This window comes from Phaethon lepturus, unplaced genomic scaffold (genome assembly GCF_000687285.1).
Source record: "Phaethon lepturus isolate BGI_N335 unplaced genomic scaffold, ASM68728v1 scaffold15846, whole genome shotgun sequence".
Lineage (NCBI taxonomy): Eukaryota > Metazoa > Chordata > Aves > Phaethontiformes > Phaethontidae > Phaethon > Phaethon lepturus.
In genome coordinates, this window is record NW_010544263.1 from 20,584 (window position 1) to 38,364 (window position 17,781).

The 17,781-nt window shown below is 38.4% G+C and overlaps 1 protein-coding gene across 1 annotated transcript in view; it reads right to left on the bottom strand.

Annotated features, from left to right (window-relative positions):
* LOC104621987 (ELAV-like protein 2) overlaps positions 1-17,781 on the bottom strand; it is a 44,729-nt gene that overhangs the window by 19,013 nt on the left and 7,935 nt on the right. Inside the window, exon 4 of the mRNA XM_010288626.1 lies at positions 2,744-2,847. Within this exon, the coding sequence (XP_010286928.1) occupies positions 2,744-2,847 (104 nt within the window). The remainder of the gene's footprint in view (positions 1-2,743; positions 2,848-17,781) is intronic.

Sequence of the window (17,781 nt, forward strand, 5' to 3'; positions counted from 1 at the left end):
CAGTTCAGCCACAATGTCAGGGTCCATCACCTAATCAACAGTGTTTGTTCCAGTTTTGTAGACTGACAGGAAACAAGCACTTTCAACCATCAATCTAGTGAACTAGTAAACATTTCCACAGAACTCCTAAAAATGTACAGTGAGAACAAACATCTAATTTTCTTTTGAAGTCAAAATATCCACTATCCATCCTATCCCATCATTTTTCATGTGAACATATATACAAAAATCTAAGGGACATCCATTTTTCTAAAGCTGAAACTAAGTGTTAAGGGTTGGCTTCTGAGTTAGTCAAACAGATTTTTTTTTTTTTTTTTAATTTAAGTATGACCCCTAGCCTAATAGCAACACTGTGGTCTATAAACTGCAAGTAGTCTCCACAAAGGTCCTAGCACTGAGATCTCCTAAGAGACTCTCTCCATCCCAGATGTTGCCCCCAGAGGCAGCAAAGGCCTCAGACATCAGCTTTGCCTCTGCTCAGTATTGCCTCCAGGCTGATCTGCAGAGTATGTAATTTACAAAGTGCTTCACAGTAGGCTGAACATTTCTACTGGTTCACAGAGAGAGGCAGACACTCTTGTTAAGTCTCCTTTCGAGTAACTGCCGCACAAACATCTTAGTTCTTTTAATAAGAGAAGCAACTGTCCAACGTACAAAAGCCTTAGTCTTAAAACATATTAAGGATTCCCCTAGCCTCTGCCCCTTCTGAAATGTGGAAAGGGATAAAACCAGCCTCTTTCAACAGCATCTTGGGAGAATCCAGTCATGAAAACTTGTCCTGAAATCCAGCTTGTGTACACGAAGGAAGATAAGTAGAGGATAAAGGACTACAGCAGTGTTTCCCCTCAAATCATGTACACTAACACTGAAAAAGTGCTGCTGAAGGTAAACAGGGCTGAATGTGGGTAGCTAGAGTAAGACTTTTACAGGTATTTTTCTGAAGAAAGAGATTTTGTTTATTTGGTGAAGAGGTCATCATTTATGGCTTGTGACAACTCAAATGTTTCAAATTTTCTTTAGCTAAGGAGCTAAGAACATCTAAGGTGCAAATCCTGAAAATTTACACATCAGCTTTAGTCTCCCTGCAAAGGTCACTGTCTTGTATTGTTTATAACCTACAATTCCATTTTCATGTCCTGGGAAGGCAGGAAAGGAAAAGCACCAGTGTCACTACCCACATCGGTCTACTCCATTTTCACTTCCTCCTCTCTCCACCCCACCCCAACCTTTTTTACAATCACTTTTTAGGTGCAGAAATACTGTTTGCATTAACCACTTAGCAAGGTAAAAGAGGATTAAGAATTCATATACTGGCAGCATAAAGTCAGTCACTGGAAAAGCCCTTAAGGGATCATTTTGATTTGGGAGACCTGGCTTGATTCTCTAAGAACAATATCCTTTTTAGCCTAGCTATGTAGTCACGAGAACTTCCAGCTTATCACCCTGGACAGATGCGTTTTTTATTTGTCCAATCCAAGACATTAAATGCAAAGATACAGTGCACCTGCAATACTACTGGAATGCAAACCTATTCCTTTTTTCACCACCACCCAAAAGAGCTTCAAAAAACCTGGAGCATTGACTTTCCCCAATTTTCCCCGAAGCAGAAAGTAGGAGTGACTGCCTGTGGGCAAGAAGTCTGCCAGAAGCACACAGCAAGCTTTCTACAGCAAAGCATCTATCCATGTCTTTCATGCATTATTGTGAGTCATGATTCACCATTTGTTAAACAGCAGTATTCAAGTTTCTAATAGTGTAATCCACTTCATTACATCTTATGAATCCAGAACAGGTAGAGCATTCTAACCGTAATTACTGCCATTTTATCTTTGTCTCAGTCATTTTTAAGAGGCTCTGCATTGCTTTAAGTTCAAACCTTTTTAAAGGTAAGCTTTATCTTATGGCTCAAACATGATCCTAGTTAAAGGGCAGTCACTATTCAAGCTAGCAAACCCTGCTGTGTAATGAGAAAGAATGAGATGGCTGGAACATGGATTGCCTTCAGGCACCAACACCTGTGAAACATGTTCAGAGGTCTGCATTCCCTTATAGAATCTATTTCCTCTCCTCTCCCAAGATTTCAGAGCCCAGACAATTGCTCAAATGAGTATCCCCACTCTGATAATGGAGTAAGATGGTAGGTGAGAAAAAATAACTCTTAAGATTTCTGCTTCTAGAAATTCAGAAACTGAATTTAGTAAACATGAGGTACAGAAGTTACAACGCAAAAACAGGAATCCCAAACATTGGAGACCTAGATACTAGAGCCCTAGGAGTCCAGTAATTCATAGATAACCACAACAGTAATTTCAGCATTTCATTTTAAGGATTTGTAAGAGAAACAAGACACTAGCAACCTAAAAAGGGTGTATTAATAAGCAAGTTACGCTATCTTTGATAAAGTAAGGAGGAAGCACGCATATGGTGGTCACACCATATGCAATACTGCATTTCTGCAAACGCATACAACAATTTCTCAGTTAAAACAATTCAAGCTCGTATCTAAAATGTTATTAAGTGCATTAAAAAAATCAGAATTTTCTATCCTTAATAATAATCTACCTGTAGAGCTAAACAGACTAGAAAGGACTAACCACCTGCTACATGGTGAAGTCCTAGTCTATTCTAATGACATTAGCAGAATGCTTAGTTACACTTGGAAAGGGAAAAAAAAAATCATGCATGTGCTCAACAAGAAGTCAAAACACTTCAGTTTCTTTAAATCATAAGTAACACTACATACTTTTATGGTTTTAGTTTGAAGTCTCAATCCATTCAGAGTGTTGATAGCTTTTTCGGCATCCTTGGGCTCAACGTAGTTCACAAAACCATAACCCAAGCTCTGTCCTGATTAAAAAGAGGGAGAAGAGTGATCATTAGTACTGCAGTGCTACACAATGGATAACTAACAGCATTTAAAATCTGTATGGACGCACTGAGTAAAAATTGTTGATATTAAAGAACAGTATCTGCCACAGATAAAGTTTCAAAGGCTCACAACACCTAATTTTTCCAGTAAGGTTGGTGTTTTTTAACTAGCTTCCTCTGTTCCCATAGGCTGCCCTAAGTTCAATGCAAAAACAGCTACAGTAGGTTTAATGAAAGACTTAAAAATTGCTATGGAAAATAGGGTCAAGATTTTGTTACGATCTGTTAGAGACTGGAGGAAGTGAAGGAGCTTCAAGGTTAAGGTGGTATCAAAAAATCCACTACTCACTTTTGAACATTTCAATTTTACATGGAAAGTAAATGCCAAAATTCTGGATGAGTGCTTGAAAATGAGTGTTTCAAGTATACCTCAATATCAGAATTTGTTCCAAATTTGAAGCCGAACATCTCTGCAGATGTTATCCACACACTAAATAGAGCTTCTCAGTAACAAGGAGTTTAAGAGCTCATTTTGTTCCTATATTCAAAACAACTGGTACAAGTAACTTGTTATAAGCTAAATATCATCCAAAGGTGCAACATTTTGAGGTTCTTCTAGCATTGGTAATTCAGATGCTAGATAGACATAAAGCATTTTTAATTACCTTTTAATCACTGAACCACAGCCCATTTCTAACAGTGTAATCTAAGCACTTAAAACACTTGAGAGTTTAGCAGTAGCCATCTCTTGACAACTTCAAAACCTGAAGTATACCATCCTTAACTAGCTGCCTTCAGCATACCCCTTTAAAAATATTTCTAGTGCCTAAGAATGCAAGTAGGTAGAAAAATTTTACATAGCAAGAATTTTACATAGCAAAATGATACCACTTAGTAAGAATACTGTCCTTTATTAGCACAGACATTTTCAGAAACACTGCCTCATATTCCCTGACTTTTTTGTTTTTTAAACAAACGGGTGAGGTACAAAAAGCAGTCAACAAGCCAAAGGGAAGCATCCAACATATCCAATTCACCAAGTGCTATTTTTTTAAGATTAGATTAGGAGATACAACAATATGAAAGGGTAAACAGTATTACATAAAGCACGAATAGCAAATTCATTTATTGCTAGCAAACTCATAAAGGAACCTATGCTGTATTGAGTTCTTGTGTGGTACCTATACTACTTAATACATTCTGTATATAAAGCAAAAAGACTGATGGGAAGTTTGTAGCTGATTGAATAATAAGAGGGGATTTATTAACAAGCCCACCACTGCTGGCATTCATCATTTTGTACAAATTTGTTTACCACAGCACCAAAAGTTAGAGGATACCACCACCAAGCCACCCCTGAAGCTACCTCCCTTCATCCCAATCTCCTCCTCAAAACTGCACACACAAACATATTGGCTAGATGAAGCCATGAGCAGGTTAATAGTTATTAACAAAAAACATCTCAAACCCAACTGGACTAAGTCCTGAGCAACCTGCTCTAGACAACCCTGCTCTGAGCAGGAGGTTGGACTACCCAAGCTCCAGAAGTGCCTCCAACCTCAGAGATTTGGTGTTTCTCTAACAACAATATGGAAATATGCAGAAGCATTTCTGTATTAAGTTACAGCTCTACCTTGCTCCTTATCCTAGAAGGACCTTTTTCCTTCTTAGTTTGATTACCGTACACGAATTTCTGTATCTGTCACCTCCATCACTCCCACTGTGTGGGGAAATTCTTCCCAGCACTTTCTCCAAAAAAGAGCAACTTAAAGGAATGTCTCTTTGTGCATGGCTTATTTTGGTTTTATCTCGTAATACAGAAATGCTGATTTTTGGTGGTATTAATCTCCTATGAAGGAACCCATTTAAACCACAACCTTAAAAGACATGAGAAAGCTATTTCACGTAAGAAGTTCCCTATACACTACTCACTAATTCCAGAGTGAACAGAAAAAGATGTGCAGAAATTATTTCTATTACCCCTCTGTTCATGTCATCTATTTTTCACATTAACAACACCCAGGCAACTGTAGGCAAAGAGCATACACCGCTGTTAACGGGTATCATTCATGCCCAGTTCTTCGGCCGACATTCTATTAGTTAAGCTTGATGACTATTAGTAGACTAACCTAGGAAGCTGCACAAACAAAATCCAGTAACTTATTCAGGACAAGCTTGAAGTAATTTCTGCAGTTTTGCAATTAAAAAAAAATCTTTCACTGTGAGGGTGGTGAAACACTGAAGCAGGCCACCCAGAGGGGCTGTGATGTCTCCATTCCTGGAGATTAAAGATCTGGCTGGACATAGTGCTGGGCAATCTACTTAAGGAGAACCTTCTTGAGGAGGGGCAGTTGACTATATTATTTCCAGAAGTCCCTCTACCCTCAAAAATCCTGTGAATTATTTATTTTATTTAATTCAGTTTTGTTTAATTTTGGCTATCATCTAAAATTCAAAGGTGTTCAGATCTAGCATTCCAAAGGTCTTATATATTTGAAAAGATTAAGAGAAGGTAAAACTTCTTAAAAAGGTCCAAACTGTGCCTGACAATTAGTGGTTCAATTACACATTATCAGTCAAAAAATCATTTTCTTCACAGAAACACATAAGAAAGATGAATCTCTGCTCTCAACAAGTGAATTGAACCCCATTTCTGGAATCGAATGCTTGAGGGACCTCTGAAGTCTTTCTGCTTGCATTACAGGAAGATGCTTCTTTAAGAGATTTGTCAGTTCATATACAGATGGATGAGTTTTAGAAAATCCAGACAAGCATTTCACCAAATGCAGTAGAAGCAGCTATTTCAAAAGACCCATTAGATATCCCAATTATTGTACAGTATGTCTGACAGCTGGTGGTATTTCTCACTTGGTGGGGAAGTGCCAACTGGCTTGCAAGAACTTAGAAGCTCAGTTCTTCTAAGTGTTCCAGTGATGTACAGGACTTCAGTGCAAACTTATGCTAAACCACTGCAGCTGTACAAGCCAGACAGAAGTCCCATCTGATTATGAATTTCAGATGGAGAAAGATCAGCATGCCCACTGCACACAAATTTTACTCAAATAAAGTTAGAGACACCTGGCCAGCTTAATTCAAACAAGTTTTCCTTCTGTGCTGCTTTTTCCCGCCTTCTTAGTGTCTAAACTTACTGCTTTCAAGACAAACCAAGTAGAAGCTAGATGCACTTAAACCAAATTAGACACCACATAGAATATCTAAAAAGAGTAACTTCATTACTTAGTAATTGCAATGACTAATTGTATTGCTCGAAGCCAAAGAAACTGAATACTAACATAAAACAGCTCTGGACTCTTCCATCTGTGCCTCTTCTACAACAAACTCTACTTGTCAAGACAGAAATCTCCTGCAGAACACATACTTCCTTCCAAGACTAGTAACACACTTGAAGTAGATTATGTGTCTTGAGTCCACAACAGGATGACAGAAGAAAGAAGATAAACCTATAGTTGTCCACAAGTTAAATAATCCTCTGATTTAAATGTTTATCAAAAAGCAGCTCAGTCTCCTACTGTTTTAAGACAGTCAGCTCCATCAGGCTCCTGCCTCAGCTTTGTTTTTCCAATTTGTGCTTAGTGACACTGTAGTCTGAAAACCCTCTGACACCTCTCCAGGTTAGTACATGGAGCACACGAGGACAGCTATTATATGTTTATATATTCTGAATATCCAGTTTAACTGTTCCTAGATGTTCAAAATTATGGCCTACTCAACCTCAACACAGACAGACTATCTGTGCACATCAGCTGTTTACTCCATAAGTCATATATGAACAGTATTAAATGCATCATATCCTAAAGAAAGGAGTGACTGAGTTTTATTTTTGTGTGTTATTACTCATGCCAGTAAGAAGGAAACACTCACCACCTTCAACAGGAATACTCCCCTCCTTTGCAGAAGTGAGCAATACTTCAGAAGTTACATACTCAAACTATCAGTTCAGCTTCTTCTCAATAGTTCTTGTGGATATTTCACAGCTGTTTAAAGCAGTTTCTGTAAATTTTCTACTAGATTTTTATGCTTGGGACACTATGACTATTAGACAAGGTAGTGTAGAATAAAATGACAGTTAGCTAAATGATTGGTAGAAGAAGTCACCTGAAGCAGGAAAAGACAAAATGATGAAATGATCTGGAAGCAATGAAGAAATGAACGAGGAAAAGCAATTTGACTTGAATTTTGCTTCAACAACACTTGATTTAAAAAAACTCCACACAGCAGTAGAAGTGCATTGCACAAGCCTGTAAGACAGCAAAGGACTTAAAAGCAAAGGTTGTAATTTCAAAGTTCATATTCATTAATTACATTGTGTTTTATGTAACTGACACTTGCAACAAAGTCAAATTCAAGCGTAAGTGGCAAGAAAAAAAAAATCCTTTCAGTCAGGCACCTCTTTGAACCTAGGCATGCTATATCCACCGCTGAGTGGGTCACTGACAAATGTTCAACCTCTACGTGTGTGGCCTACAAGAAAACATGAATTGGACAGCACTCTGCTATTCGTTTTAAGGGCGGAAACTGTGTTTCAAGTTTATGAGCTTCCTAAGTATGATAGGAATATATATATTCTATATTAAATACATATACATCATATGATGATGCATATATATAATGATGATGCAAATTAAAGAGTAATTTATTAGATAATGCTATGTTACTTTTTGGCACTACAGTCAATATGCAAAGTAGATTTTGAGAGGACAGGGGCAAAAAGTAATTTCGAACAATTTACTTCTAACCAGTCTTTGAAAGGACTACAAGAGACCGAGTAGAGTTCCACCTGCATACTAGAAGTTTGGACAAAGTAATTTAACATTAAATAAAAAGTAAAGGACTATGGGATAAAACATGCATCACTATACTGCACTGTACATTTCCATAAGGCACAGCTATTTACACCATCTAAAAGATGTTACTGCTGAATTACTGAATGCTCAAAAGCAATATTACAAGCCATCCTACTTCACTTGATCACCATTACTTACTTATGCAAAGCTATCATGAACTGTGGAAGGAATAGGAGATCTAGAGACAAAGCATAAACCGGCAAAGGTTTTACTCTCCCTAGATAATCTATATTTATTTACCACCTCTTAGCAGTTTGTTTTCTCAATTAATTTTTTCTGTGTTTAAGCTTCCCATTTCTCTGGAAAATCCAGAACTTACTTTCAAACACTAATTCAATTACACTGGAAAGTAAGAAAAACTGAAAGACATTCCAAACTAAATTATCTACCTCCACCAAGCCTGTTTTCTTCTTTCAAACAAACCTGTATTAAGATTCTACTGTTATGTTAAGGAGTTACACAAAGCACTGAACCGGGTCATTTAGCCTGACGACACCAGGCCAGCAATTAAGATGTTTTACAGCCTCTCCTCTAAACCACCCTGGGAAGTGGCCTGCCTGTCAGCTTTCCTGTCAGCTTTTCTTGCAAGAACAAGTATACTCACGAACCTTCATTTCCTTCCTTTTTCACTTTGAAAGCAGCCTGCAACAGCCACAGACAGTGGCTAAATTTTAATATAGCTGCCACATTAACAGCTAAACTTTCTCCATGCTGCAATTCCAAAAGGACAAAAAGCCTTCAGATCTGAAGCTTCTTTGAAGGCCCATTAGAGAGATCCTCTCCCTTTGACTACTATACCCATAAACCTGCAAAACAGGTTAAAGTAAGTGAAAAAGTGGGAGTACAGCATGTAACAAGAGAAAACTTCAGTAACTAGACAGATATGCAGGAATGTCCCCGTGTAGCTGCTCCCTTCTGCAGTGGCCAAAGGATGACTGTGTTTTATAACAGACGTTGGAGCGAAGAATGGCTGTAAAATGCTTCTGTTATGTTTTCAACCTACGAGCTACCACTTGGTTTCAGGAGGAACATTCCCTAAAGCCCGTAGGCATTTCAGATCAAAAACAAATACTATTTCAGACACAAATGCCAAAGGCAGCATCTTAAGCAGGTCTTTACTCAATGGTACTGGACTGGATGCATAGTAAAAGACAGTTCAGTCATCTGAACTATAATAAGAGTTTGCCTGAAAGTGCTCCAGTGCCATCTACAATCTGTTATACCTTAAAAGAAAGGCTTGAAAGGTAGATAAGTATGAGCTTTAGTTTAACGGATGTTAAGTAAGCCCTTTCAAAAGCTACTTCTGAAATACTGAGAGAGCTGTATCACATAGGAAGAGTCCCTGTGAGGTGACAAATGCACAAGTGAACTCGAATGTTGTGTTTTCAGTAGTCTAACATTTTATGACTCTTGAAAAAGAATGTGTATCATTTTCTGCATAACACCATGATTAGAGAGAAGCAGATTAGTATGGTAGTTTTATTTCACGATTCATTAAAATATCTTGGTAAGTTACTAGGTCTTCTCTGAATGTTTTCTGGGCAGAAACATCAAGTCAAATCTCAGAAATTTCTGGCCAGTATCAAGCCTACTTATCTTCTGCTCTTGAAGTCTCCTGCTGTCCGGTTGTCTACTGAATCTGTGTCCTCATGATTCTCCTCCCTAAATAGCTGCTGCTGAAAATAATTTTCCTGAAGATAAAATTAATTTTGCACATGATTGAGAGAAGCCTGACTTCCCAGACAAAATCCAGAGCCAATACTGTAGAACTTTATCTTTGCTTGAGCACACAGCTGGTGGTTTTTTTTCAGCACTGGTCCTTTAGTACACAATGGTATTGTTAGCAGATGACTGACGGGTGCTAAAACCCAGCAACTTCGGTACTAGAGGAGTTTCTACTGCTGCATTTCTTCCAGGGGTCAAATCCTTCCATTATTTCAACGCGCTTTTCCAACTTGCATGAACCAGAACACTCGCCTTTTAACAAAGCAGCAAGATGCCTTTGAAACCTTGGCACACCCACCACACGAGGGAGTCCTTGGCTGCTATTTCCCCATCAGAGCTATCGGAATACCTAATGCAAGGGCTGAGCAAGGTACCTTTTGGAAGGACTTGATTAGAGCACCCAGGTAATCCTGCACCTTGTCATGTATTCTTAAACATTCCTGCAAGGTCTGCAGACCAAACATAGACACTAAGCTATAAAACTAGTTTCATAGTCTAGTACAAAAATTTACTACAACCACACATTAATCATGCTCTGGAAAATTAAAAATTTTTTGATTGCCCTCACAGACACAGCATTATGTTAAGATTTATCAAAAAAATGCAAGTAGTCACAGCCTACAATGTCCTGAAAGCAAGCCAGTGTGGCCATGGGAAAGATCCATAGCACTTCTGGCCTGTAGTACAGCTCAGGAGCATAGAAAGTTTGATAAGGAGTTTCAGATACAGGAGTATGAAACGCTCAAAGCTTTTGCTTGTCTGGTTTTGCAATTCAAGACATCAGAATGCTCCACAATATGCTAGGCTGATCCTCCTGAGACAAGCCCACAAAGCACTTGTGTGCCAAGATGCAGGGATCATTCAGCTGATACCAGTTCTTCTTTGAAAAAGTTACCGCATCTTCATAAGTCACCATTATCAACTGCATCTAAGGCATTGAGATTACCACTATATTACTTTTACACTGAATAAGGCTAGGACATACCCAGACATGCAACTCAATTGCAGAACCGTACTTAGAACTACCTGTATAGCTATGGTCTCTCTAACAAGAAGGGCTAAAGGAATAAGCACAGAATATCAGTGTTGTTTTCTTCCCATTTATTTTTAACACAGATTATTGTTCAAGTTTCACGGTCTGTTAAAGTTTGCATTAAGGCTTGAACTGCATTTTAAAAGCAGCTTCAGCAAAATGACAGAAACCACCTGAGACACTAAGCAATCCCCAATTTAAATGCAGTTTGCTCATAGTTCCAGTAGGTGGATTCTATTTACTGAACACTTATAACTCATACAGCACTGAGCTAGCAAGCTAGGTAGCTTGCAAGAAAACACCTGTAAACCATGATCACTACTAGATTTCAGTATTTGATGCCTCTTTCTTCCCAACCCAGTTTCTCAGCTATTGCTCTGAATCTGGAAAAAATGCAAGTTGGAGGACTGAATGAAAAGGATCAAACACTGATCAAAGTACTTGACAGTTTATCCTGCCATACAGTAAGATCATTTTGGAATCAAATAGCTACTAACAAAGCTCTAAGTTATCCTAAAAATCAGAATTTTTCAGGGAGGGAAACTGAAGTAATCTCAAACAGGTTCAATTCTACCTTTTTATTAACCTGGTGCTATCCTCTTGCCCTACATGTTGCATGGTTCTTCACACATGAAGAACATCATCATCTGCTGCTTTATCAACACAATCTGGATCTGTTCATGTTAGATACAAAGATGAGGGTGCAGCTCTGGTTCTTCCCCACAGGAGGCAGAGAAAGTCAAAGGTAGGCAGTATTGTGGATGCTAAGATTTACACGGATCTGATCAAAGACGGTCAAGTAAGCCAGGAAAGACATTAACTGAGGGTTACTAAGATACACCATGTCCAAATAGGAAATTTCAACCACAACACACACAGTTGGAAACAGGGACTGCACGGTAAAGGTGTATGCTGTTGCACAAGCAAAAGTAACAGGACATTACCTTATGGATACCTACAGGAGGTTGAACATCAATAGTCTTGCTCTTGTGTTCAAACTAACTAGAGACAACCACGAACTGCTTGAAATAATGATGACTGACCTAGGGAGCATGCTTTCTTATAAACTAGCTTGTCATCAAGTAGAAGCTCCTTAGTATGCTAAGGTGAAAATATACCATGAAATTTGCTGAATCAGTTACTTTTCTGAAAGCTGGCTTAAATCTTTGATTTTTACCACTATTACTAGTAACGTTCTATACAGCTGAGAAGTTTTGTCCTTTGCAGTAAATTTGTTCCTTGTCAGGAATATGGACAGCGGTGTTTAATATTCTATCCTGTTGTACCACCTAGTCACCTCAAGTAATATGCAGGTGGATAAAGTGCCTTGTTCTGCTGCTGGGGTGTTTAGAAGCATGCAGTAATCTGTGCATCCAAGTAAAAAACAGCATGACACTTGAACATAAATTCTTTTTTTAACAAATATTATTGTTGCGGTTTCATTTTGTGTTTCTTTCAGACTCTATCTGCTACCTAATCCGAGTTTTGAAAGACATCCTGAAATGTGCTGTGATGAAAAGCTTTAAAACTGTTTTCCCTGCCTAGGGCACATTTCAGAAAAGTTAACTTGCAGTTCTGCTTTCAAACAGGGGTTTTCTTCCTGTCTTTACTGACAATTGAAAAACAGTGACAAAATGATAAATTGTTGTCAAAAGATAAATTCTCTCCCTAGCCCAAGTGTTAACTGTCAGCTCAAAAAAATACACTCTTGCAAGTATGTCAAAGGGGAATATACTTCTTTCAGTTTTAATAGTTGTGATTAACAAACAAGAACAACTACTAATCTGCAATGTCAAGTAGTAGAAAACAAGCCATTTCTCATTGTAGTTGGTAAATACACATAGGAAAAGGATATGTGGAGAAAAGCTGACATTTTCATTACTTTAATCTGAAGTATGTCTCCAAAGTAATTTTTACAGGAACACAGCTCTTTATTTGGAAAAAAAAAGGGGAGGCGGGAATAATCAATGTATCTTGCTATGATGCAAGACTTCCTAACTATTGTGCAGCAACATTAGGCTTCAAATACATTTCAAAAAGGGCTGTGGCTTAATATGCCTGAAGCCACAGGTACCAGAAAAACCAGGAGGAAGAGAATCCATTTTTATCTTCAGTAGCTCCAGAAACTCAGAAGAATTCAGACTACAAGTCTCCTGTTTCAGCCAGTTCTACCAAATATCTCAAATAAGAAAAAGATAAAAACAAGGTTACTGAAACAACTAGTCAGTAGTGTGGAAAGCTTGATGATAACATGGCTGTGTCTTTGATAACTCTGGGATTTGATGGATTTATGAAAATTAAAGGAATCAAAATAAATGCAGGATCTGAGCTGTATTTGTGTCAGTTCTTTTCCCTTTACAGGTGGATTAAAGTATTATGTCACTAAAACCAGAGGCTTGCAATTTTTTATGTTGCCTTCTACAACTTTCTACCTACTCCTACTCACACTTGGCATGTTGCAGGAAGACAAAAAAATCCACAGAAAATAGTAATTCCTTTTCTTGTGCATGAAGAAATACGATGTCAGCCTGGCAAAACTGTATTTTAGCAACTGCCAGTTGAAGTCTACCATGATGAAAGAATATAAAATATAGAAATAAAGTGCTTCCATATAGGACAATAAATAGAAATACATGAAACTAAACAAAGTTCCTTGCATATATTTAAGGTCTTACTTCTACAATGCAATATACTAAATGCTTCAATACATAATGGACCAACCATGAACCAGTTAGGACCATCTGCAGCTTGTAGTCTTACTAGTTACCATTCTGCTTGTGGTGGCTGAGAGGAAGTACCCACTTTCTGTAGGGATACCCAGGTCCTTATAAGCCACATGACATCCTTAGAGTGAAAGGGCTTTATGGTGGGCAGGTCAGTAACACTGCCACCCAAACTGAGGTAGACTTCACTGAAACACACCTTCATTATAAATACATTGCACTATCTCATAGCACAGTTACCCTGAAAGACAGTGATGCCTATAAAAAACCTTCAGATTACTCAAGGTCTCTTAATTCTAGTGGAAACTAGTGTGTGAACATTTATTCAAACAGCTGGCCTAGCATCAGTAGGACATTAACAGAATCATATATCCTACAAGCACCTATGGCGGAGTAAGGAGTGGTAAGACATGCCAAACAGGTAGCCTGCAGAGTCCCAAGGAGGAAGCAAAAGCACACTATCTCTGCTAAAAGTACACGATAACCCACATCACTAGAGGACCAGTGCCAATTTGCCCAACACTTTCACAGGCTTCTTTTAAGTTACCACAATCACTGACAAGAGTGATTTTTAATTTGTCTGCAGAAAAGCATCAGAGAATGTATATTGCATTAATTCCCATCAAAAAGTATAGTGCTTGCTGCAGAGTGATTTAGTGAAAATGTTCTGATTCACTACACTGAGAGGTCCCTAATCATATTTAGCCTTATAAAGAGTTCCAGTTCTAAAATGTTAAGTCCTTGCTTATGCTGTATATATTGAGATTAGCTCATTAATTCAGGTTAATATATGGATGAATAAACTGTTTACCATTTTAAACACAGCTTGTTTCCACAGTGTCAGTAGTTAAGAACTCACTAACCAGGCAACTTAATTTAATCTCTGGAACAGACTATGCAGGTTTAGTCAAATGTTTTTTTTGCTACCTTTTTATTTAAAAACAAAGCCTATAAACTTCTGAAAGGTCAAAACAGTGTCATGCCTGCAAAAGAGTGAAAAGCAAGTAGATGGAACTGCAAAGACAACCAAGTGCTATCCTGGTTAACATCAAATGAAAAAAGTTCCTTCATTTCCACCTGCTTGCATGACTCATTTCCAGGAGACATGAAGTCCAATAAATTACACAGTTTACGATGACAAAGCACAGTAAATGCCATTAAGTCCTGTTCACTAACATTAAATACCAATATGCAGAATCACAGAAGAGTAACTATACGATACAGTATTAACAGGCTTAACACAAGTCCCCATTAATAGTGCTCTGGATCCACACATGAGGGTCGTTTGAGCCTTCAGGATTATTCCTGTAGTGCAAACAGGACACTACCACAACCACCGGTAAGTAGGCCAACACTCTGCTGTTGCACTTTCTTCCAACAAGCACACAAAGTTCAAAACTACTTTATTACCTTCGTGCTACAACACACCATGACCCCAGGCCACATCAGAGACTGCATTTTAACAGCTGCAGAGTTCAAAACATGGACTATCTCGAAAAGTAAAAAGCTGATGTTAAAAACAATCCTCCCCTTCACACCCACCCCTAGAAAAATCTATGCTTCAAGGTCTTAAGTTGCTCCAGAAAAGAGGTCAAACACTCACCATATATAAATATAAATTTGCCTCCAATCCCACTGGGTTTTTATTCTTGATTTCACATTGTAGTCAAGGTTTGCAGAATTCATCCTGCTGGCAAGATAGTTTGCCAGGCAATACCTTTTGCCCACATCTCTGCCCCAGTCAGAAACTATCAGGCTTCCAAAACTCATTCCTTATCTCAGCACACCACTAAGCAGCAGCTAGCAAGAACCCCTGCCTCACAGACTTGACACCACAAAAGCGCATCCAGCTTTAGCTAGCTCCTCCTTCAGCTGCCAAATTACTCTACTCTCCCACCACAAGCACACTGAAAACCTTGCAGAAACATCTGATGGATTAGAGTGGTATAGGACTGCAAACATCATGCACATTGGGAATAAAGGCTGAGAAGGAAAAAGAGCTGGGGAGTTTCACAAAAATAGTAAACCGCTTTTGGAAAATGCTAAAGTTGTAGTTGTCTGTTCATTCACATGGCCCTCCCTTGTGCCTTATATCAGGCACTTGTGCTATATAAGCAGATACCTGGAATTCCAGCTACTCACTGCCCTACCATCCTCAAAATTCTCATTTTCTTATCATGGGCATGTTTGAAACATTCTACATGGTAAATGAATAGTCACTTTGCAGACTATGCCACTCCACAGATATGCTATACTATTTGTCTCCTCTTCCTTCCTCTGGGACATGAAAAAAAAGACAAACGACTTGCCTAGTTTGGTCTCCTACCTCATGTCCACATACAGTACTTCAAGGCAGCAACAAGTCTAGAATCTCCAATTAAGGCATTAAGTATATGACCATACTTTCTTCCCATGTTCCTGTAATGTTAGTTTAGATGCCCTAGAATTAGTCTTGCATTAAGGCAAGTAAAAGATTTAGGGTTGAAGAGTAAGCTAACTCACACTGTTTAATGCAACAGTGAAAAGAGACTTGAAAGAAATTGCCAGGCTAGGCTCAGCTGAACAATGACATCACTCTGAAAGTTCACATACAGAAAAAAAAAAAATCAGGAACTTTGCAGTAGCACTGGCAACAGGTAACATTTCCACCCTTGATTACCTGAAGATTGCTGTAGAAGCCACAACAAGCATAGGAGCTATTACGAAGAGACCAGTGTTTTACCCATGCTCTGCTGAGACAGAGCACCCACCCCACAGACAGAAGAATCCTCCTCCATCTCATACCATCAGGTTTTGGGCAGACTACAGTTCAGCATTGTCACCAGGTGTTTCCTCAGACTCCAAACCATGTAAGAGTACTCTACAACCAAGGAACTGACAGCAGAGTCCCTAACATTGCACTGACTGTATACATATACATTGCATACTGAATTATGATCAGTATTACTAGAACTATTACTGCTGTTAACAACATGAGCTCAACTCCGATGACATCATATTCAGCTCCATACATTTTTTCTGTGACCAACCTAAAATCCTTTGTATTTATTACCATGGTTCTTCAAGGAAAACAGAGAATACGCGTGAGAAATTTCAGTATTAACAACTAAAAACTATTTCTGTACAAACTTTAACCGCAAATATACTGATTACATCCACATCAATTTTCTGGAAGTATTCAACTTCCAGGCAATTTTTCTAGAACTGTAGTTCTAGACACCTACTGAGTTACATGCTGCATTTTGCACCTGCACTATGTGCAAAGCAGTAATGGGACAATACTTGACGTATTTGAGAAGTTAGTATCTGCAGAGGGCAAGATGAAATATGCGCAATTAAACAAGACAGATATGCCCATTTCCACAAGACTAAAAGTTGACACAACATAAGGAGAAGGAAATGCGACCCTTTCACTACATGCCTGTCCATCACACCACTATTTCTAGATTGTAAGTCTAAAAAAATTTTTAGGAGTCACATAAAACTTGAAGAATTTTACTCCGAGAGCCTGTAATGTTGATGATAAAAGAAACCCCACTGCAATGTGACATGACAGTTACCAGCCACAGGCCAAACTGGAACAGATTTCTGGAAAAAAAGGTGTGCAATAGGATCAGGCTTTCAACCAACATGTAAGCTTCACAGCAAGGCAGTTGGATAAAGTTTGAAAAACAGGCCCACATAACAGTGATCAGCAAGAATGTCCTGTAGTAGATTTTCTCTTTGTCTTCAGGTTTTGAAGGAAGTTTGACAGCAGGAAGCAATGCACAAAGAAACCTTCAGGTGGGGAGCACCTGGCTCCTGGTAATAAATGGAACAGTCTATTACCACGGCTTCACAGCTATACACATCTATGAATGCGAAATACTGTTTCAGGTTAGATCTCTAAACACATCCTGCCTCATTTTCTAGGTAGTAAAAGCAGGCATGCTAAATCATAAACAAAGTCTACATCTATGCATTATTAGCAGTTCAAACACTTTGTCAAGACAACAAGAAAAACTGCCCTATCAACAAACTTTCTTTCACAGAAACCAAGTTGTGAATTTTGAGCATATAATAATAATAATAGGAGAACAGTACAGGAACTTTGAAGCCAAGAAAACTAAGAAATTCTCCCAAATTTAAGATACCTGATTTCAGCTGCTCTCAAAAATAAGGGTTGGAATTCCACAGTTTGAGTTTAGCTAACAACTCCTTAAGTACCCCTGGGTAAATGACAAAGAAGCAAAGGCATGAAACCATGGAGATTATTCCACAACATGGAAACTAGGCATTTATCTTCCACATGTACAACTGAATTTGCACTCAAGACGGTGAGCATTGAACAGTCTTTTTTTGTAAGGACACCATTGCCTTTTTTACCTAAATCAAGTTTCAGAAAGGTAGGTCTAGAAAATGCAGTTTTCCATACTAAGATTCATTTTTAAATGGTAGCTACTACAGTCCCTTGCATTACGTCAACAGCTGCTAAATCCATCTGTCTTGCACAAGCAGAAAGCTTGTGTTTTTACATACTTGAACAGGGGAAGTTTGGTAACTAGACTTCATCCAATTTTACGCTCTT